Source organism: Centroberyx gerrardi, chromosome 3, assembly GCF_048128805.1.
Source record: "Centroberyx gerrardi isolate f3 chromosome 3, fCenGer3.hap1.cur.20231027, whole genome shotgun sequence".
Taxonomy (NCBI): Eukaryota; Metazoa; Chordata; class Actinopteri; order Beryciformes; family Berycidae; genus Centroberyx; species Centroberyx gerrardi.
In genome coordinates, this window is record NC_135999.1 from 15,749,564 (window position 1) to 15,772,176 (window position 22,613).

A 22,613-nucleotide genomic window follows, 5' to 3' on the forward strand; every position below is an offset into this window, starting at 1 on the left:
ATATATCTTTATAAGCAGGGGACCTGTGCTGTTCATCATTCTAAAGTGGTATTCTTCCTTTTAACACCAAACAGGAGGGGACCCACTAGGCCAATTTGCCATTGAGCACATCCAGAATGAGTGGAAGGTCTCTGTCAGGAAGCCCTTGGACCGTGAGGAGAAGGACAATTACCTCCTTAACATCACTGCCACCGATGGCATCTTCACTGCTAAAGCCATTGTGGAGGTCAAGGTTCTGGATGCTAATGACAACAGTCCTGTATGCGAAAAGGTAAAGCCAGTATGTTGCCTGTAGGTGCCTGTAACCAGTTATAAAAAGAGCATTTATCCCCTAATGTGTTATAATTGCAGACTGCATTGTTGATTAAGTGCATTTATGGAAGTATTCAAATGATTTGTAGTCAGTTTCCTATGCCTACTATTCAACATTAAAACCTTCTTTTTCTTCCTGTTATTCATTTTCATTTCTTGCCCTTCTCTACCTTCCTCTTTTGCTCACTACATCCGACCCCCAGTCCCTATATAGCGAGAGTGTCCCAGAAGACTCCCCTGCCGGCAGGCTGATCTTGCAGGTCTCTGCCACAGATGCCGACATCCGCTCGAATGCCCAAATCTCCTATGAGCTCCAGGGAGCCGGAGCAGAGTTGTTCACTATTGACTCTGAAACAGGTGTGTGTGTCTGTCTGTGCGTGTGTGGTAATGAGCATGTGTGCCAGTGCCCCTATGTATAAAGAAGGGGAGTATTGATTTTGTGCAGTGTTTTGTGGCCTGTGTGTAAGATCGTGCATGGTTGATCTAAAAGTAGTTCTATATTTTATAATTTATATAGTTATTATAGTTAGCTTTTCTTTTTAGTGCCTTCTATGTCTGCAGTCATTTCAATGAGTTTGCATTCCATCTGTGTTCAAAGTTATTCTGAATGTCGGAAAGGAGTATGTGGGACACACATGTTAAAGTCTCTCATGAAACACTTTTGGCCTTCTGCTTAAAACCACAAACTAACAAAGTCTGAATATTCAGCAGGGGCGTGACAGCAGTCATGCATTTTGCACAATTTTGGATTAATTCTAATGAATCCCTCTGCAAAATGTTAGTATTTTTTACTTGTGTGTGTGTATCATTATCAGCTATGGAAGAGGCAAGAGACTTTCCTTGCGCCCAGTTGTTATTTACTTATTTATTTTTGAAACAGCCAAGAACATTTCCCTGCAGGGCTAGTGAAAGACCCTTAGTGGCACTAAAAGATAGGGTTGCACACTTAAATTGAATTTATGACTGCTATACTTCTTGCCTGAAAATTATTTCTTGTGGGAGATCCTCTAAAACCAGCCACTCTAACTGGCTGCTAGAGTTTAAAAAACTGAGTAACAATGCAAGTTAATCACCATGAACCCTTCTTGAAAATAAACAGAAAGTAAAAACATGAAAGGAAAAAAAAAACTAAGCCAACATCAGTTTTAAACAGAGAGAGGAACCGCTGTACAGCACTGCTGCTGCTGCATAAAATCCCTCTGTAATGGCAAAGTTCAGACTCTTTTTTGATATGCTCGCAGATTGACGCTAAGGGAGACAACAAGGCAAAGATGCCATCCAGCTGTCTTTTGGCAAGCCTCACTATTGAGTTTCTAGCAGGAGCACTACTGTTATGGAGTGGGAATGCTATTTTTTCAGTGCAGACAAGTAGGATTATTGCATGTAAGGACCGCCAAGAGGCTCTGGAGTTTTCCAGAGAGGCTGTGGTAATGTTGGCTGTCTCACATCCCAGGACACTTCCAAGCTGCTCTTAGCTGCCAACTCCTCTGTTTTCCTTCAGCATCCCACCCCCACCCCCAACCCCCCTTCTCTCTCTCCTCTCCTGCTTCAATTACTTATTTATTCCCTCCTCTCCTCTTTTGAAAGCCATTAGTTGTTTGGATGTGTTTTTTACTTGGTAAGTAGGCAAGGGGGTTTATGGTGCACAAGAACATATATGGTTTGTCCTCTACACATACACTTAGTCTCTTTCTTTATCTCTCTCTCACTTACACACATTATCTATTGGTCTGGCTGTCTGTAAATGCAACTGCTTCCATGTTGTTCTTTTTACTTGACTGGTTATGTTATGCAAAAGGACAAAGAGTAAGTGACAGATGACAACCTACTACTCTCTGTGTGGCAAAACCGTTTCCATTTTAAAGTGTGTGTGTGTGTGTATGTGTCTGCCTGTCTATTTATTTATATGCCTTTCTCAAAATTGTCCTGTCCCGCCTCCAGGTGAATTGAAGACCTTGCAGCCGCTGGACCGAGAGGAGCAAGACGAACACAGGTTCAAAGTGCGAGCCTTGGATGGAGGTGGGCGGTATTGCGAGGCTGACATCCAGATCACAGTGGAAGACGTCAACGACAACCCGCCACAGTTCACCTCCGATGTTTACACCATCACAGTCTTTGAGAACACAGAGATTGGCACGTTTGTGGCAAAACTGCTGGCAAATGATATCGACACTGGTGAGGAATTTTAATCTTGGGCACCATATTTCCATAATCTTGTAGTCCTATTAGGAAGATATTCAGATTCTATCATTTTTAGTAGTGGGTGGATTCATTTTCCTCCATTCCTGAGTCTATTCTGAGAGGGAAACCTGGTTTTATCTCATATTTAAACTTAAAGAACCCATGTTTTTGACATGCGCATCCTATGTGATAATTGTCAGCATAGGATGGGATAGGAGTTAAAGCCTCAGACGGCTGTACTGCATGTGTTTTCCTTTTTGTCCCAACTTATGGCTGCTTCAAGTGATTTTGAAAATGTCCCGTAAAGAATCACGCTCTAAAGTTTGTTCCCCAACTCATCATATTTGTCCCCTGCTGTTTAAAATTTCAGCCTATTGGCTCCAATACAGTCAAAATAATTAAAACACAGGGTTCAGTTTGTGTCTGCATGGGCATTCCATCCTTCCAAAACTTTCGTTATCAGGATCAAGGTTCAAATTTTTTAGAAACCATCCTATTCATCACTTATCAGGTTCATCCTTAGGGCATTCAAAAAGTTTATATGCTGGAGTGTTTGTTGAGAAATTGGCACCAGCCTCTTGTTCACATTTATTAGCAATTCAGGTGCAAGTCAATGGGGCATTAAACCATTACACTAATAATTGCACATTACACATATGGAGGTATATGCAATGACGTATCCAATTTTGAGAGTTATGGTTTCACACCCCATTGATTTGCACTAGCATTGCTAACAAATGCTAGCTGGAGATTTGTACCAATTTCTCAGAAACACAAACTCTGGCATGAAAACGTGTTTAATGTCTTAAGAGGGGACTTAATTAGTAATCAATAGGATAGGCTTCTAAAAACGCTGAACCTTTGCTTTAAGGCTGGATTGTAATCACCTTACACTGGCATGCATCACCCAGTGGAAATGGCAAAACTCACCTAATGAGCTTTTTAATAGCATTTTTGCCTCTGTCCAAATTCCTTTTTCGTAAAAATTATTTCTCTATGAGTATTTAGTGCAACAACATTATTGCCAAATTGCAGTAGATGGATAATTAAGTCTAAGAGCAGTGTTTTTGATTAACTTTGGTGGCACCGGGAGATTTGAGGTAAATCTGTTTCAATTCAGTTTCTGCTGAGGCAATTGATGGAGCTGGTAAATGGAAAGTCATCTCTAGCCACTTGAGAGAGACAAAAAACTAACAAATTATTGTACATTGCCTTTAAATGGCAACCCAAGGCATTAACTCATTAACTAATATAAAGTAGGATGCACTTTTCACTCAAGAAATAACCTTTGCAGAAGTTTGAAGGGATCATGTTATGTAGATACTTGGCACAATGCTGACTCACAATACAGAGGTTATTATCTTTCCATTTTACAACTGCATTACTCTAAACGGCAAGAGGGAGGGATACCAAATGTGGAATTTCATGAATGATCAACCCCTCAAATTAAAAGCTCCATTACACTCTAATGAAATTCTTTTCTCTTCAACCACTGAATTCTCAAAAGGGCTGATAGCAATTTTCCGTTTGCCTGGTGGAAAGCCACAGGCCACATATTCACCTCAGAAGTCTTCACTTTTCAGCAAACACTGCCACAGCAACAACTGAAGATTGAGAACTTAAACCGTGCAATTGTAGCAGTTATTTAAACTCCTTGAGACTTAATCTAAGAAGCTCTTGGACTTGCTGTTCCAAATAAGTGCTTCAGTTTAGTGGGGCAGGGCGTTCTAGCTTGGACAACCATTTCAGCCCGACCGCTGCCAGAGACTCAATGCCCGCCTCTCTCTGTCTCCCTCTCTTTTTCTCTCTCCTTTCAGGTGAATTGACAGCTTTACAGAATGAATGGGATGCTAGAATTGGGTCTCTGAGAATGAAATGTTGAGTGGTGAAAGGAGAGGGTTGGCATTAAGACATTTCTTCCCTGAGGCTTTGCTAGCACAAAATTTGCCTCACATTTTGAACATCAAGGATAAGGGTACTTGAAGGAGGGGTGGAGAAAAAAGGTGTTCCCCTCAGTTTAGCCAGGGGCAGTAATTATTTCAAGTTACGCTGACTGAAAAGAATGAGCAGAGAGAGATTTGATTTGTATTTCTCTCACACGCGGGCATCAAGCACACATCGATCTGTAGAATTCCATTTTTGTCTGTCTAGAGCGGCGTTACATTTGTATTCTTTGATTCAGGTCCAAGCTTGAGGCGCAACTGGCGACATGCACACACATCCATTTTTAAAGAAAAATAAGCATTATAGCTTGGACCCAGGTCACTGAGGCCCCAGCGGTCTCTGCAGCCAACCACCAAAATGCGAAGGCTAACTTAACCCTGTGCCTAATATAGAAATTCTTTTCTATGTAGCTCAGGCATCAATATTTGACTCTGCATATCTCTTTGTAGACTCAGTCTTGGCACTGGCTGTCCTGTGCCGCAGCCTCTATCAGCCCATTTGGCTGGAAGATGTTTGATACTTACCCACATCACTGCTCCTCAGTTGAGCCTGCTGTTACAATCTCTCAGAGGCAACTCTTATCAGTGTGGAATGGCTAAGAACCAGACAGACAAACAGACCCAGACTGGTGCCCTTGATCTGTGATAAACGAAAGTTATGCGAGTACACATTCCTTCTCTGTTTCTTCTTTGCCCTTTATCTCTCTGCCTGTATCTGAATGTCTCTTTTTATTTGCCCTCTTGCAGTAGTTGTTTTCTCCATTCTATTTCTTATGTTGTGCTATTGTAGCCTGATATTCAGACTGAATGGCCATTTCGTTACCACTTCATTATTCAGTCTGACATTTCCTCCTTGTTAGCCGTTTTCTGTGTGGGGGGTTTGATTTTCCCCGAACCAATCACTAGTGACTGACGTATCCGTCTTGGTGCTCTGCCAGATTCATACATGTTCTGTACAACTCCACAACTCGAGGACGATGTCTTACGGTGCTGGTTGTAATACCGAAATAAACATTTCTGTGCTTGTAAATCAGCATGCAGTTTGCATGCTCATTTCTTGTCCTGTTGGTCTTTAGTTTTCAAGATCATACAGATTTGCATGCCAGTTATTGAACATTTAAATCCAAAGTTTGTTCCCCACAGCGGAACACAGCTGATTACAACATTGCTTTACTATTTCATGTTCTATTTCATTCATTCAAAGTCCAGTATTTTCTCACATATCTCCAGTTGTGGGATACAGAGGAGCATAAAATCATAAATGTAGGTGTATGAGGGAATACAGCTAATTGTGATTCAGTGCAATTCACTTAACCACCATTAAGCAATTGTCTCAAGAGTGATCAGGCCTGATGAAAGGGATTGGGAACCACATGAGCAGGCCTCTCGATGGCAGTCTCTACTGCGCGATAATGAGATCCGTAGAGGGAGGGGACACTTACCTGATAAATGGGAATATAATAGCATATTCCAAATGGGGGCCACCTGCAGAAAGGCATTATGATTATTATTGTGATCCGTCTCTGTCTCGTTGCTGGGAGCGTGTTGCTTAGTGGGAGGAGATGAGTTATGAGGATGGCATGGATTAGATGTTTTCCGTCCTTGTTTATCAGCGGCTCTATGAAAGATGGATGTTTTAAAATGGAAAATGGGAATACAATGTGCAGAGTGGAATCATTCTACAAGAATCTACTCTATATGCTTGTTTACTTACTGTACTTAAGTACAGTGTCACACCATATAAACATTTAACAGGTGATTTCCAAGGGAACAGCAGCAGTGTCTAACACAATTTTTTCTGTGCTCTCGTCATTCCAGGTCTTAACAGCGACATCCTCTACTCATTGGCTGACTCTGCCGACGGGTATTTCTCAGTAGACGAGCGCACCGGTGTAGTTAGCCTGGAACGCCCCCTTGACCGCGAGGTGCAGGCAGTGTACGAACTGAAGGCCCGCGCCGTTGACCAGGGCTCGCCGCGCCTCTCCTCGCTGTGCCAGGTGGTGGTGTCCGTGCTGGACATCAACGACAACCCACCGGTGTTTGAGCACCGTGAATACACGGCCACCGTGCCTGAGGATGTGGCCGTGGGGACGCAGGTGCTCAGGGTGCAGGCGGCCAGCAGGGACATAGAGGCCAACGGAGAGATCTCTTACAGCATCATCAGTGGGAACGAGCACGGCATGTTCAGTGTGGACCAACGCACTGGTATGTGGCAGTATGACGTGGATGACTTTTGCTTTTTTTTCTGTGATTTTAAATTTCTTCCTACCTTCCTGGCTATAACCTCCCCGCCATCTCTCCCTCTCTCTCTCTCTCTCTCTCTCTCTCCAGGCGACATCTTTGTAATTGAGCCATTGGACTACGAGGTATCCCACGAGTATTACCTAACGGTAGAGGCTACAGATGGTGGCTCACCGCCGCTCAGTGACATGGCCACAGTGAACATCAACCTGACTGATGTTAACGACAACAGACCCGTCTTCAGCCAGGAGACCTACACAGCCGTAGTCAGCGAGGACGCGGAGCTGGGGAAGACTGTGGTGGCGGTGAGAGATTTGAATAAAACATAGTAGCTTTAGGGACAGGTTCAACTATAGAGAGCATAAAACTTTTTCATCTTTCTCATCTAGTTTGGTCTATCTAACTCCAGCTTTATCTGTCATGTCTTTGTCTTAATTACATCCAACTATTAACAATAACTTTGTTCACCTTGTCTCTCTCACTCATTACTACCTCACAAGCCTCTCCCCTCTCTACCCATTGCTCAATACTCAACACTATCGCATATCAGCACCTGTGGCAAATCACCATCTGGTGACATAGCTAAATTAGGACCAACGCTCTTCATGCTCAGTGCACCACTGTTCTTGTGCATTATCACACACACACACACCTACACAGACACACACACTGTTTAATTAAAGACAGTTGACTCATTAAGCCCTCTTCCAAGATAAGGGATTTTCTGCATTCTCTACCTTTCACATGTTAAATTTTCACTGCATCTCTTTTCTCTGTACCCTTGCTACCCTCCTCGGCTCCCTCCCCTCACAAAACACCTCTGCTTTTGGCCATTTATCAGCAATGTGTGTGCCTAATCGACCTGAATATAAATTATCCGTCAGAAAATTAGATTTTAATACCTGCCATTGTCTCATACTTGTAAATCTTCACTGTCTACTGATTTCCCATGGGATCCCTTCCAATATGTGATGGTTGGCGGGTTTTAGGGCTGTGTGTGTGTGTGTGTGTGTGTGTGTGTGTGTGTCTGTCTGTCTGTGTGTGTGTCTGTGTGTGGCTGGAGAGGAAGGTGGAGGTGGGGAAAGAAAGAGTGCATGGGAGAATAAAGATCCTGTGTATGTGTATGATAGTGCTTGAACATGTATGTGCAAACGTGTGTGTGTCTCACCATGTGACAAATGGGCGTTTTTGTGGCCTTCTTCATGGGTTGTAATTAAATCTTTACCCTATGTGTGTGCGTGTGTTTTTGTGTGTGTGTGGTGTCAAAGGTCATGGCTGAGGACACTGACGGGCCATCTTACAATCATGTGCGATACTCCATAGTGGACGGTAACCAAGGCAGCCCCTTCACCATCGATCCGGTCAGAGGAGAGCTTAAAATCGCACGCCAGCTGGACAGAGAGAGAGTAAGCAAATACAATGCTGATTGTACACAGATTTTAATCCTTGGAGTAACTAATTGCACTCTATGCAGAATCCAATCAAAGTCAAGTTGGCCCTAATAGAGAAGCTTGTTTGCAGATGTCCACTGCATTATCGCTTACAAAAGCAGCTTTGACAGTGAATGGTAATTCTCTCTCTCTCTCTCTCTCTCTCTCTCTCTCTCTCCCTCTCCCTCTCTTTCAATTAGACTTCAGGGTACACTCTGATGGTGCTCGCCTCAGACAACGGGACACCTCCACATTCCAGCAGCGCCACGGTCAACATCGACGTGTCAGACGTCAATGACAACCCACCCCTTTTCTCCCAAGCCAACTACAGCCTCATCATCCAGGTGAGAAGGGAGAGGGGTGGCAGTGCAGAGGGTTGATTAGAGGTGGAGAGGATGGGAATGAGGAAGATGGAATGAAAGAGAGGAGGAGGGGCATGGGGGATTGTAATGGACGCAGAGAGAGGGATTAACAGGGAGGAATAATGGTAGACTGTGCAACTAGAATGTCAAGAAGGAAGTAGAGGGGATAGAAAAAGAACCGAGGTAAGGAGAGGAGAGAAAGAGAGGCGGGGGAATTAAAGACAGAGGCTGCATCTTAAGTATGAGAATGCAGATAAGGGATGGATGGAAGAGACGAGCAGCAGGGAAGGAGAGTAGGAAAGAGAAAGATAGTCAGTAAATAGAGGATGATATGGATGGCTGACAGGAGTGAGGAAGAAATGCGAGAGAATGAGTGGAACTAAAGGAGATGCACCTGCATTGGAGTTTGGAAGATGGGAAAGAGGAACAAAATTAATTCCGGTGGGGAGGAGGGAAGATGATGCATTTCCAATTTTCCTGTCTGTGTTTAGAAAACTGAAAAAGTAATTTAAGAGATACTGTGGAACATGGACTTGGATGCCGTGCAGGGTACACATTGCACAAATGACTAAGCGCTTAAGGATGAAACAGATTGCTTTGCCTGTGAAATGTTCTTGACTGGTTTTATGTTACTTATCACAGAGGCTTAGAGACATTATGTGCAAATTTAGAAAATATACCTGATTATAAAGATAGATCAAGTTAAGTCAAATTTATGTATGAAGCACATTTAAAAATAACCGTAGTTGATCAAAGCGCTACACAAAGCCAATAGACATAAAATCATACTAAACATAGAACATCAATATAGCACTGCCACAAAAAGAAACACAGAAAAACAGAAACACAGGACATATACCACGCAAATTAAGAGGGCTTAAAAGCAAGAGAATTAAAGCTAGTTTTGAGCCGGGACTTGAAAGAGTCAACACGGGGCAGATCTGATAGAGAGGAGAAGACTGTTCTACAGTCCAGGGGCCGTGACAGCAAAGTCACCTTTGAGCTTAGACCTTGAGCGAGAAACAGCCAGGAGCCCCATAACGGAAGAGTTGAGAGGCCTGGAGGTTGTATAGGGGCTTAAGAGGTCTGATAGATAAGCAGGAGCTAGCCCATTCAGGGATTTAAAAATCAACTCTAAAACCAGAATAGGGCTGATATGGTCCCAAATACCTAGAACCTGTCAGAAGCCTAGCCGCAGCATTAAGGACCAGGATGACTTGCTAATACTAATACACAGGGAGTTGGAATTATCTAAGTAGGAGGCAATGAAGCATTGTATAACTTTCTCCAAATCTTTAAATGAAAGCAAAGGACTTGATTTTGGATTGATTCTAAGTTGAAAGAAACTGGATTTTACTACTGCATTGACTTGTTTGTCACACCTATCGGCCGAGTCAAAGATCATAGCAAGGTTCTTGGCATAATGCTTAACATAGGTGGACAGCCGGTCAAAGGCACTGGTGATCAATATTATTGAGTCAAGACAGCCAAAGAGGGTTTTAATCTCATTCAGCTGGAGAAAAATTTGTCCCATTCAACAAAGCAGTCCCCGAGGCTGGTTGTTTGGTTTTAGAAGGAGGTGGAAATGATGAAATGTTTGAACACTGGGACATTTTCTCACACATACGCGATGTAGGTTTATTTTACCTTCTGACAATCATTATAGTCAAGCATTACAAAACAGTTGAACAGTTCCAGTAAAACCATTTCCTCTCACCACAAATACTAAACTTGCCTCTCTCGTCCCTCACAGGAGAATCGACCAAAAGGCACCAGTGTCCTTCAGCTCACTGTGACTGATAGGGATGCTACCCACAATGGCCCACCGTTCACCTTTGCCATCGTGGATGGGAATGAGGGTGATGCTTTCCAGATCAATCAACAGGGGGCACTAGTGGCTGTGGGGGTGCTGAATAAGAAAAGTAAAGAACACTACCTACTTCAAGCACAGGTGAGTCACACCAGCGAGGAGAAACGAGAGTTGAGGTGTTGTATTGATTTAGCTGTCAAGGCGCAGCAGCCTGATCTATTTGGCTTCCTCTTTTCCCTCTCTCTAGCTTTCCCTCTGTCATGCCCACTCTCTTGCTATCTCAGACTTTCTTTCCCACTACTAGTCAATGTTTGACTCTCCGTCTCCATGCCTTTCCCGCTTCTCCCTCTAAACCTTTTCTCTTCGTCTTTCATGCCTCCTCATTTCCATATCAAATATACTCCTCCTCAGCTATCCGCCTTGTTAAACCACTGAAATCTAAGATGCTGAAATCAAATGGACAGTAAAACCTCTGCCCTCTCACACTCTGATACTTCAGAGTTCATCTCACAGGAGAAGCATAAATGAAAGGCATTTGCTTTGAGTTGCCTGTGATCTTGTGTGTTGCCGGGTGGTGAAGTGTCCCCTAAAAGGAGAGAACAGAGCAAGAACTGAGTGGGCAGATGGGATGAGAAATAAGTGTGATTTTGTGTTACACACGAGAGGCACACTCGCGTTTGAGTCATTGTGATTTTTGGCTTGTTTTTTTTCCCCTATAGAACTGATGTTCATTCATATGAATGTGTTGAAATGCATGAACTGTAGATGGCTGCCTTGAATAGGTCTATTGGCATTAACACCTAGTGCAGCTCAGTGCCGTCAACTGGGGGATAGCAGTAGGAAACAGTGAAAGAGCTTGATTGCCCTCTGCTGGTGGGAAAAATAATGCTTGCAGATCCAAAGGGAATGGACTGTTAATCATAGAATCACTTACCAGCAGTGTTGGGAAAAGTTACTTTTGAAACGAACTAGCTGCTTTACTTAGTTACTTCCCCTAAATAGTAACTAGTTACTTTACTAAGTTAGTCTTTATTTAATGTAACTCATTCAAGTACTTTCAAGTTACCCACTTTAAAAGCATGCCTTTAAAATACAGTATGTCTCCTGGTGATGTCCTCATTCTTATTGTTCAGAAATCATCACTGAGTACACAATCTACTGTTATCTAAAGAAAACAGCCTCTAAAAGGGAAGGGAGCTTTAATTTATTTGGGTACCACTGACATACGGTAAACTAGTCAGATCACAGAGGAAGCCTTAATTGATCGTGTCTGGTCTCAAAATAAACAGCAGATGGTGCTTACAACACATTGGCAAGTGCTTTCAATTCCCCGATGAACAGCTTATAGTTAACACTAATGTTCTTAACCTTTTCTTCAATCTGTTCAAATGCAAATATTTTCAAGTTCTGAAGTTTATTGTTGTGTCCATTACGAAAGTTACTTACCACAAAACAGTAATCCTAGTACTGTAACGTGTTACAAAGTAATGCGTTACGCCTAAGACTGCTTACCAGTACGCATCATGTGTCCTCATCAATGTGTTTGTGTCCAAGAAATGACAATCTATTTGTGACTCCTCTTTTCTTGTCTAGGTGTCGGACAGCGGCAAACCCCAGCTCCTCTCCACTGCCTTCATCAGCGTACGTATAATCGAGGAGAGCGTCTACCCTCCTGCCATTCTCCCGCTGGACATCTTCATCTCCACTGCTGGTGACGAATACCCCGGAGGCGTCCTGGGCAAGATCCATGCCACTGACCAAGACATCTACGACACTCTGACCTACAGCCTTGCCCCCTCTTCCTCCTCGTCCTCATCCGCAGACGGCAGTGACACCTTGTTCACCGTCTCGGCCTCCGATGGTAAAGTTATCGCCCAGCGACCGCTCGATGTGGGCCACTACCCTCTCAATGTGACGGTGACAGACGGACGCTTCACCGCGGCCGCTGATGTCACCGTGCACGTCCGGCAGGCGCCCCGGCAGGCCCTGGACAACTCCATTGCCGTGCGCTTTGCAAACATCGCACCCGAAGTGTTTATCGGGGACTACTGGCGTAACTTCCAGCGGGCGCTGAGAAACATTGCGGGGGTGAGAAGGAGTGAAGTCCAGCTAGTGAGCTTGCAGCCATCAGAGCAAGGAGATCTGGATGTGCTGTTGGCATTAGAGAGATCTGGCAGCCCCTACCAGCCCCAAGAGGTAAGACTAGCGATATTAGAACTTGGCTCCAGTATGTGGTTTTCATGTTGTCAGATGTCCATGTGTAGCTGATGGTGCCTACCAATTATCTTGTAACAGAAGATACAACTTTTAACATGTCAAATTCTCCTGTATTGAGTCTTTTGGTGTTCGTTTCAATTGTGTCTTCAGGTTGTCTTCCGTAAGTTGAACTCTTCCTCAGCTGTGATTGAGGAGATGACGGGGGTGCGGATCGTGCGCGTCGTCAAGAAGCTGTGTGCGGGGCTGGACTGCCCACTGCGCTTCTGTGATGAGGTCATCTCCCTGGATAAGACCACCATGTCCACTTACAGCACGGCCCGCCTCAGCTTTGTCACCCCGCGGCACCAGAGAACCGCAACCTGCCAGTGTGAAGGTAGACTGATACATTACAGCACGTGTACACACAGGCAGACGACACACACACACACACACGTTTACACGGTTCAACAATTCAAAGATCCTGCCTGGTTGGATTCCCCCTCCTGAACGTTTGTGTGTTGGTACTTTTAGGTGGCAAATGTCCCATGTTGAACAAGCTGTGTGAGAACAACCCTTGTCCTGAGGGCATGGAGTGTGTGGCAGACCTGAAAGATGCCATGTATAGTTGTGTGTGTCCAGAAGGCATAAGTAAGAGCCAGTGCTCCGGTAAGACCACCCACCTCTTCATCTATGTACTCAGACATCTTTGCCCTTTTCCTCTGAATTGCTCATTACTCCGCTCACTCACTCTTCGCAGCACTAACTCTGTCTGTGTTGGCTCTGTGTCTGTCTCTCCATGTCAGATGGCCACTCGTTGACGTTCAGTGGCAGCGGCTATGTGAAGTACCGTCTGATGGAGAACGAGAACAAGGAGTTGATGAAACTGTCTCTGAGACTCAGGACCTTCTCCAGCCATGCTACTGTCATGTATGCTAAAGGAACGGACTATAGTATCCTCGAGGTGGGGACACATTCTTGGCTGTGTGTGTGTGTGTGTGTCAGGCAGTGTTCGTCTAGCCTTATTACTCAGCCAGATTCCTTCAGCTTCTTTCAAACAGAGACGATAACCTTGCTTGTCATAATTAAGTCTTGATTGAGTCCCTCTGCGTTTCTTACCTTATCTCCATATTAGCCCACAGCACTCTAAAGAAGGGCTTGATAAACACATAACTGGCCTACTCTCCCTTGTGGCCATCCAGCTATGCATACCGCCATTTTGAAACCCCTTTCACAGGAGGGACTATGGGAATGTGGCACTGGGTTGAAAGAACTCACACACAGGAGCTATTTTAGTGCTGGGAGGGAAACGGAAAGCACTTTTCCACACATTCCTCTTAGAAATGGTCTGGTATAGGAGTCTGTGTGCCAGACTGTAGACCAAGAACCTGGCTGGCTTAGGCTAGGCTAGGCACGTATTGTATATCTGACTGCCGTGTTAGCCTGTTTGTATCGCCCTAGGATTGTACTTTTAGTTTAGTGGCATGCACATAAGCTATACTGTTGTATAGAACTATAGTATTTGCCAAAACTGAAATTGAGCGATAACATTACAGGAAGAATTTTGTATACTCTATTATATATTAATGTAAAATACAATATACTATGCTATACTATATGCTATTAATGTAAAAAAAAAAAAGTAATTTGGGTGAATTAAAAATCTGTTTTGAAGCCATGGCAGTAATTGGTTGCATACTGGCAATATACTTTGTATTCTCTATGTTAGGGAGTGATATAGAGCCTTAATTTGCAAATAGGGAAACAAACAGCGGAACTGATCCTACAAAAATGAATAGCTTAATGTCTGATATACATTTGGGCACCAGAACAATGTTTATCATATTCTGACTCCTCCTTTATGTGTGTGCCCCCATGTTAGATTGTGAACGGCCGTCTGCAGTACAAGTTTGACTGCGGCAGCGGCCCTGGCCTCGTGTCAGTGCACAGCACCCAAGTCAATGACGGGGAGTGGCACACTGTCTCGCTGGAGGTGGATGGCAACTACGCTAAGCTGGTGCTGGACCGGGTGCACGCCGCCTCGGGCACAGCGCCGGGCACTCTGCGCACCCTCAACCTTGACAACAGCATTTACTTTGGTGGACACGTGCGCCAGCACGCCTCCGCGCGCCACGGCCGCAGCCTGCCTGTCACCAACGGGCTCCGAGGCTGCGTGGAGGCCATCACCCTCAATGGCCAAGAGCTGCCTCTCAACACCAAGGCTCACCGACCCCACGCCGTGCTGGAGGACGTAGTGGATGTGGCTCCAGGCTGCGCGCTCACACCCGCTGAGAGTTGTTCCAGCAACCCCTGCACCAACGGAGGGAGCTGCTCCTCCCTGCCCAATGGAGGTACTGCTGTCCCGCTCAGCTCTGCAGAGCATAGTGTTACACTTGGTCAGATTTCCACTGATTCAGCCAAATTCCAATTTTCAGTTCCTCAAGTTATTAATTGGTTGTAAGTTGTCTTGGTCATTGAGTAATGATTAGGGGAAGATGATAAATATTGGTTTTAATCCTATTCTACTGCTCACAGCATCCTTTAATTAGTATATTATTCATTCATTTCAGTCCTTTACTGTAAATAAAACTCTGATGCTTTTATGTTACGTGAAACCAAAAGTAGTCCACAAACACATCTCTTGCTTAGTGTCTCTGTGTCTTCACCAGCCTCTCCTCTGCATTCCATAGGCTACTTCTGTAAGTGCACCGCCTCTTTCATGGGCACCCACTGTGAGATTGGCATCAGCCCTTGTGCCTCCAACCCCTGTCTGTACGGGGGCACCTGTGTACCCCGGGCAGACGACTTCTACTGCCAGTGCAGAGGGCAGTACTCAGGACAAAGGTATACTATTACAGCTTTTCACTTTTTTTTTTGCTAACACACACTTCTCTTTGTTGTCTGAAAATGTGAAATGCTCAGTGATTCTTCAGTATTTCAAGAAATCTCATCCCTTAAAATCATCAATGTCCTCAATTTTAATATTATAGTTTCAGCCAGAAGCTTGCCTAAGGTAATATTATGTGAACATCTAGCAGAACTAAAGCATTTTATCTGTATTCCTAAATCTATCATTTATATAAAAAGCATTTGCAGAGATGCTGCCACTTGTGTTTTATCAGGAATAACACTTGTTAGGTCCCTGCGGTGTATGAATTTTCAATTTCAGCACTTATGTTCCCGAATACAGCGATTACAATAATTTAACCCAAGACAATCGCATAGCTCCTGTAATGTAATTTTGATAACGTTGTATTCTGAACATATAGCTGTGCACTATGGCATCTCAGGTGATAAATGACAGTGTGGGTATTGAATTCATGCTGCATGGACATGTGCATTTATGCACTTGAATATGAGTTTTATCCTAATTATTGGTTTAATTTGAAAGAATTAATCAACATATTATTGTATGGTAATTTGACAATTCATTTTAGCCTGTGCAACCAAATAGTACAGGTATATCATCAAATCATTGTCAAAATAGCTCATTGTGTTATGTTGATTGAAGTTCATACTCATAGGCCTGCTCAGATTCAAATGGAGAGTCATCTACTTTCATACATTATATAATCTCACCCACCATTTTGCGCTGTAGGTTATTTTGGGGCAACATATGCGGCATTCATATGTAACCCAGTGCTAGTACCCAGAAGTTATTATAATCTTTATAGTTCAATTTGGGCTGCTTTAGTAAAAATGTATTAAATTCTCCAGGTGCCAGCTTGGGCCATACTGCAGAGACAACCCCTGTAAAAACAGTGGGAAGTGTATTGACAGTCTGGACGGTCCAGTGTGCGAGTGTGATACAGGCTTCCAGGGAGACAGGTATGTGTCCATTTTGTAATTGAGTTAGAATTCATGTATTGTACTTATTTTAATCTCGTTTTATCCCAACCAAACAAGTCAATATATTTGTAGTCGTCTTATGCCTAATCTCTTGCAACATAATTTGTAACATATTCCCCCCCTCCCCACACCTTCTTCCCATGTGTTGTCCAGGTGCCTCAGTGATGTTGATGAGTGTGTCAAGAACCCCTGTGCCAACGGAGGCCAGTGCCAGAACACTTACGGCTCTTACAAGTGTAACTGCTCCCTGGGCTTCAGTGGCCAGATGTGTGAACTCCGTGCTGAGGTTCGCAACGAATTTGTCTCCACCTCTTGGAACATTGGCCTGGAGGAGGTAATTGGCATCGTGGTCTTTGTATCCAGCATCTTTCTGCTGGTCCTCCTCTTCATCATCATCCGCAAGAGGGCATGCCGCAAGTCCAAGGCTGACAATGAAGACAAACATCCTGGAGGCTCAAACATGCCTCACTCCTTCCTCCAGAGGCCTTACTTTGATGCCAAGCTCAGCAAGAACATCTATTCAGACATCCCGCCTCAGGTCCCTGTGCGGCCCATCTCCTACACTCCCAGCATTCCGAGCGACTCACGAAACAACCTGGACCGGAACTCGTTCGAGGGCTCGGCCATCCCAGAGCATCCGGAGTTCAGCACCTTCAACCCAGACTCTGTGCACGGGCACCGCAAGACCGTGGCTGTGTGTAGCGTAGCACCCAACCTCCCCCCGCCCCCTCCTTCCAACTCGGTCTCGGATAGTGACTCTATCCAGAAGCCTAACTGGGACTATGATTATGATGGTAAGCTTGTTTAGTTGCCAATAACTGTACTTACCCACGCTATGGTGATGAGTAGGCACTAGTTGCAGAGAGATTACTACATTACGTGCCATTTGGTGGATACTATCCCGAGCATCATACAGTATTCTGAATGCACACATTTTTAGTGTGGGTGGTTGCAGTGGGAATCAAACCCCTAATCCTCCTGGTAGGGATACTGAGATGCTCTAGCCATGGAAATACACAGGACTCGCTTTAGATGTATTGTCATCAGAGCAATTACATACTAAAAATATCCTTACTGTGCTTTCCCTTCCAGCTAAAGTAGTGGACTTGGACCCGTGCCTGACCAAGAAGCCTGTTGAGGACAGTGCTTGCCACCCCTACAACACCAGGGGGAGCATGTCTGAGGTGCAATCCCTCAGCTCCTTCCAGTCCGAGTCCTGCGATGATAACGGTAAGCCGCTCATCAGAATGTGGCATTTATCCCTCTTATGTCGTTAGAGATAAGCCAACAAGACAAAAGACATAAAAGTTGAACTTTTACTGTAAGCATAGTTTGTAAAAATGGCATGTTGTACGACACGACAGATGTCTGCATGCTTGCAGTGAAGTGATTGACATGGGATTGCTTTTCAGGTTGTTTTTTCTTTTTTTCTTCTGATCTACCTGTATGGTTTTGTAGTAGTTATCCTTGTTTATATGCTAACTCTCTCTTTGCATGCTCAGAATGGATGGCCCAATAGTGGCTCTGGGTCACATGTTCTTTTCTCTTTCTTTTTGCTGCGGGGCTTCAGCTCCCATATGGATCAAATCAGTCCACAGATCCAGAACAAGGTTTTAAATAGGGGTCCAGCCTGTAAGTCCTCAATCACCACCGGTACAGAAGGAAGCAATCAACACAACTTGTACTGTGTAATTCTCCCGGGATAAAAAAAAAACAACAACCAAAAAAAAAAAGCATTCCGACCCTGTTTTCCGTTCTGTCTTCTCTCAGCTTCAAAAGAAGTTTGATGACTAAATCAGGCACTAAATCAGATAACAATTACGTTCTGTTTGAAAATCATTAATGGGGTCATTGGCTTTAACAGACTTTTGCTTTTGAATTTGTTCATTCATTTATTTACATGCATGCTTCTTTATTTTGTTTTGCTTTGTCTTTTGTTCTTTTTCTTCAAAACCTAGCCACAAACGGATGTTTAAAGCAAGCAGCGAGGAACCTAGCACAAGGGTATACAGCACATATAATGGCTCTCCCATGCCCCCTTCATATCACATGGACTACCCTGTGTCATTACTGGGAAATCATGATGGGGATTGGGGTTTAGGGGCATGTGCTGCTCATCAGTCATCAGAAACCTTCATCTGTGCCCTGATCCTATTCATTTAAAAGGAAAATGATTCATCATGAGCATACTGAATTAATAACGGAACGTTAGACAGATATTTGGTATTTCCTCATTTCCTTAATTTGTGCTGTTTCTAACCACATACGGGCCTTCATCTATCAGGGATGGAAATGCATTTTTATCTCTGGGGAATTTCACTGATTCTTCCATCTGTACTGTGAATGGCACCCCCCCTAGCATCTCAGTATGTTGTTGTTGTGTGTTATCTTGCACAAACAAACCAGACCCTCCTGTCCACTGTGTCCCACCATTGTCTTGTGCCCAGCCATGGTAAACCCAGACATTCAGTGTCAGCACGGAAAAGAAAAACATATGTTTCCAGCAACAAGGACAGGAACTTTTGTAGGGAGTGTCGCTTGTGTTGGCATCACTCGCACAACCATGCGCTCCATATGTGTTTTTTATTATTATTATTATTTACAAAAGCAATTGTACTAATGGTAGATCTCTTTCACCCACTCTCCCCTCCCCTACCTCTCACAAGCCTCCATAGTGACGGTAATCCACCTTGTCAACTCTGCTGTTGACACGGTGGAAGGAGAAGGTACTCTTTTATTGCTTCCCTCTGCCAGTAGTTTTGTCCTTGGTGTTGGGATGTGAAGCATAGGTTGTAGAAATGCCATTTCCTTACACTGACATACCGCATCAAACCCAACATTTTTCCATTTTGGATTCAGTTGCTATTAAAAAGGTATGCAAATGCAAAATGAACCAGTTGACACAGGCACAGAAGTGTCTTTAGATCATTTTCCACTCTTGATTATGCACCTTAAGAAGTCTGCTTAAGAAAATGGCAAGTCTGTTGTCCATAGATTAACCTGTCACTCTCTTCATTATTTTGTCTTTCAGTGTTTCATTATCCATATTTCATTCTTGTTCTCAGCTGACTGTTCTTTCTCTCAGGTTTTAATTTGACTTGTTCTTTCTTCTCTCTCCTCCTTCTTGCCTCATATAAAGAGTCTTTTTTGGCTCATGATCTCAAGAACCCAAGAGGTGACTTTTTCATCTTTGTTTGCCTGAAGTCCACTGGTGTTTCCCTGTTCCACCCTCTAACTCTTAACCACTAACCCAGAGCTTAATGAGCAGAGTATTAAACCCCTTGTAAGGCTAAGCTGGTGTGACAGTGAGCAGTGTGCATCAGTGGCCTTATGAGGTGTTTATAGTTACTTCTGCCTCTATAAGATTATTTGAGTATCAACCCCGAAGCATTCCCCTGCATGGCTTTGATGCTGTGACAACATTAGAGAAAATGTTAATCCAAGCATTATTGGATCAAAGCTTTAGTCCAGTCGCTAATGAGAAATATTGTTAAGTTCATTCTAACTTTGTGGGTGTGTGTGGGTGCATGTGTGTGTAACTATTGCTAAGAATCTAATTTTGTGAAAGGACTTACAGTAACTACATTCAAAACACCTGGACCCCAAAACATGTGTTACGTTATTTACTAAAATGTTATAGTTATCCCTAATAACCGTGTCTGTTGTCATGCAGTCTGAAACCAGAATGCAACAAAGTTTTGAAATTAAATATTAAGTTTCATTGCATTTTTAAAATAATTGTGTGTGTGTGTGTGTGTGTGTGTGTGTGTGTGTGTGGTGGTGGGAAGGGCAATTCTGCTTGAAGTTTGTGAACGTGTCTATAGTGTTTACCAGTGCTGTCATGAAGTGAAATTCAGTGTTGATTAATGAACATCTCAGTGTGTTGGTGTGATATTTACTGTTACTGTTGCATGATGTGGGTTTTTAACATTAACATGATGGTGTTTGGTGAATGTAAGCAACCATATGTAATGCATTTTGATCTGTTATGGTGATGTCATTTATCTAACGTGTGTGTTGGTTTTCCTTATCAAACAGGATATCACTGGGACACATCTGATTGGATGCCAAGTGTTCAACTTCCTGGAATCCAGGAGTTCCCCCAGTATGAGGTTGTGGAGTCCCCCGCCCCCCTGTACAGCGACCCGAACGCCATCGATACCGACTACTATCCCGGCGGCTTTGACATCGAGAGCGACTTCCCGCCGCCGCCTGAAGACTTCCCCGCAAACGAGGACCTGCCGCCGCCGCCTCTGCCCGAGTACGGCGACCGCTACGACACCCTGCGGCCCCTGGGCAGGGACCTGGACGCCCCTCCGGCCAGCCCGGGGGGCTCGGCGGGGGTCCGCCAGCGCCCGGCCCTGCCCCAGCTCTACAGCCTTAACCAGTATCTGCCGCAGCACTCCTACCCGGGCGAGGGGGGCGACAGCGAGGGCCAGGGCGCCAGCGCCGCTTCCACCGCCTCCGCCACCACCACCCCGGCTTCCACCATGGGCACCGGCGGCTACAGAGGGGGCTACCCCATGGGCTACGGTCGGGACTTCGACCCCCCGGCTTTGGACAACATGTCCATGTCTCTGTACACGTCCACAGCCTCTTGCTCGGACATGTCGGCGTGCTGCGAGGAGTCCGAGGTGATGATGAGCGACTACGAGAGCGGCGACGAGGGCCACTTTGAGCGGCTGGCCATACCAGCGCTGGACTCCCAACAGCACACTGAAGTCTGACACTGGATCCAAACAAAAGTGCCTGAACCCACACCTTAACCTTACGCTACCCCTCCCCCGCCTCCCCTGCCCCGCAACATACACACACACACCATCCCCCCTAACTCCCTCCCTCCTTTATCCACAGTATGTGCACACACAAAACACAACACTACTCTCTACACAGACACACACACACATACATGCACACACACACACACACACACACACACACACACAATGATTAGTGTCACAGCACAGGGGTTGTTGAGACTGGTTGTGAAGGCCACCTGGCTGGGAAGCAGCTATGGGACGGGACCCTGTAGCATGTTGGCATCTGCTCAGTCCAGCTCAGTCCAGCTCAGTCCAGCTCAGTCCAGCTCAGTCCAGCTCCTGCCCTGATGGAAAAACACCCTCTGAGTTGGCCGTGCCATTGCTTTAAGTAACTGTCATCATGCACAAGAACTGGATTGTCTGAAGGAACCACATTTAAATGTACAACAGAAAAAGCATCTACACAATAATAATGATGATGATGATGATGATGATGATGATGATGAAAAAAAGAAATATTTCAAGGTGATATCTTTATTTCTATAAATAAAACCAAGCAAAATGTTTTTATACAAGTCCTCATTTTCAATGTAAATTTAAATGTACAGTTTTGATTTCAAAGTTTACTAGGTTTTGTAGATATTTTATGCTTTTATTTTCAACAAAAAAACGAGTTAAATGGTGTGACATTATCAGCCTTACTGTGCTTACATTCACAAAAAAAGAAACGTAAAAAAAAAAAAGAAGAGAGAGAGAAGAGCGTGGCTTTTCCAAACACAATGTATCCGTAAAGTTTATTGTCTCCTGCTCATTTCAAAAAGGGTCTTCAATGAACGACTGCATATTCTTGTGTTGTTGTTTTTTATTTGTTTGTTTGTAAATTTCGACTTTGGAACCTCTTTATTTTTCCACCAAGAAAATGGGACCCAATATATTTATAGTGCAAAGTTATCCATGGACACATGACTTTTTCAGGTGTCTATGTGTGTGTGAGCAATGCTATGGTCTTGTTAAGGTTTTTATTGAATACTGCCACAAGCTCACGCTTTCCTACTGGCAATAAATTATTCCTAAAAAATATTTCCAATGTTGTGCATTTATTTGCCGAGTATATTGTGTTGAATCATGTTGTATAATGTGTAACTTGGTTATAATTAAAGAGGACCATCTCTTAATCCAAATGTAAAGAAAAGAGTCGCCTGGCCACAGAACATCAGTGGGATTGAAGAAATGTAGAAACAGTTTCAAGTACATGTTGACATAAGCACTCAGCACAAGTGCTCAGCTCCTTGTGTTGTTTGGTTAGGGTTAAAACATTAACTAAGGGATCTACTGTATGTTTGGAGGGATAATCTGAGGACATGAGACGGTTATGAAAACTTATTTCTCAACTGCAAATTCTATCCTTCATTTACCCATAATTGATAAACTCAAAGTCTTACAGTAGATTACATTCTTGGACTTAAAACATATAAACCCTTATTACAATTTAATAGTCCTTTTAAATGTATTACTTTTAAACAAAAATGAGT

General features: G+C 44.0%; 1 protein-coding gene across 4 annotated transcripts in view; it reads left to right on the forward strand.

The window, feature by feature from the left end:
* fat1a (FAT atypical cadherin 1a) overlaps window positions 1–22,161 on the forward strand; it is a 75,336-nt gene extending 53,175 nt beyond the window's left edge. Inside the window, exons 11-30 of one of the 4 annotated variants that reach the window (XM_078290668.1) lie at window positions 75–271; window positions 516–669; window positions 2,254–2,487; window positions 6,255–6,641; window positions 6,768–6,982; window positions 7,946–8,083; window positions 8,308–8,451; window positions 10,223–10,420; window positions 11,873–12,475; window positions 12,647–12,869; window positions 13,007–13,141; window positions 13,279–13,436; window positions 14,355–14,823; window positions 15,163–15,316; window positions 16,190–16,300; window positions 16,475–17,115; window positions 17,414–17,551; window positions 18,988–19,047; window positions 19,461–19,496; window positions 20,360–22,161. In XM_078290668.1, the coding sequence (XP_078146794.1) occupies window positions 75–271; window positions 516–669; window positions 2,254–2,487; window positions 6,255–6,641; window positions 6,768–6,982; window positions 7,946–8,083; window positions 8,308–8,451; window positions 10,223–10,420; window positions 11,873–12,475; window positions 12,647–12,869; window positions 13,007–13,141; window positions 13,279–13,436; window positions 14,355–14,823; window positions 15,163–15,316; window positions 16,190–16,300; window positions 16,475–17,115; window positions 17,414–17,551; window positions 18,988–19,047; window positions 19,461–19,496; window positions 20,360–21,048 (5,084 nt within the window). In that variant the 3' untranslated portion in view covers window positions 21,049–22,161. The remainder of the gene's footprint in view (window positions 1–74; window positions 272–515; window positions 670–2,253; window positions 2,488–6,254; window positions 6,642–6,767; window positions 6,983–7,945; window positions 8,084–8,307; window positions 8,452–10,222; window positions 10,421–11,872; window positions 12,476–12,646; window positions 12,870–13,006; window positions 13,142–13,278; window positions 13,437–14,354; window positions 14,824–15,162; window positions 15,317–16,189; window positions 16,301–16,474; window positions 17,116–17,413; window positions 17,552–18,987; window positions 19,048–19,460; window positions 19,497–20,359) is intronic. The other 3 variants (XM_078290669.1, XM_078290671.1, XM_078290674.1) reach the window with 3 other exon arrangements.
* The last annotated feature ends 452 nt before the right edge of the window (window positions 22,162–22,613 follow it).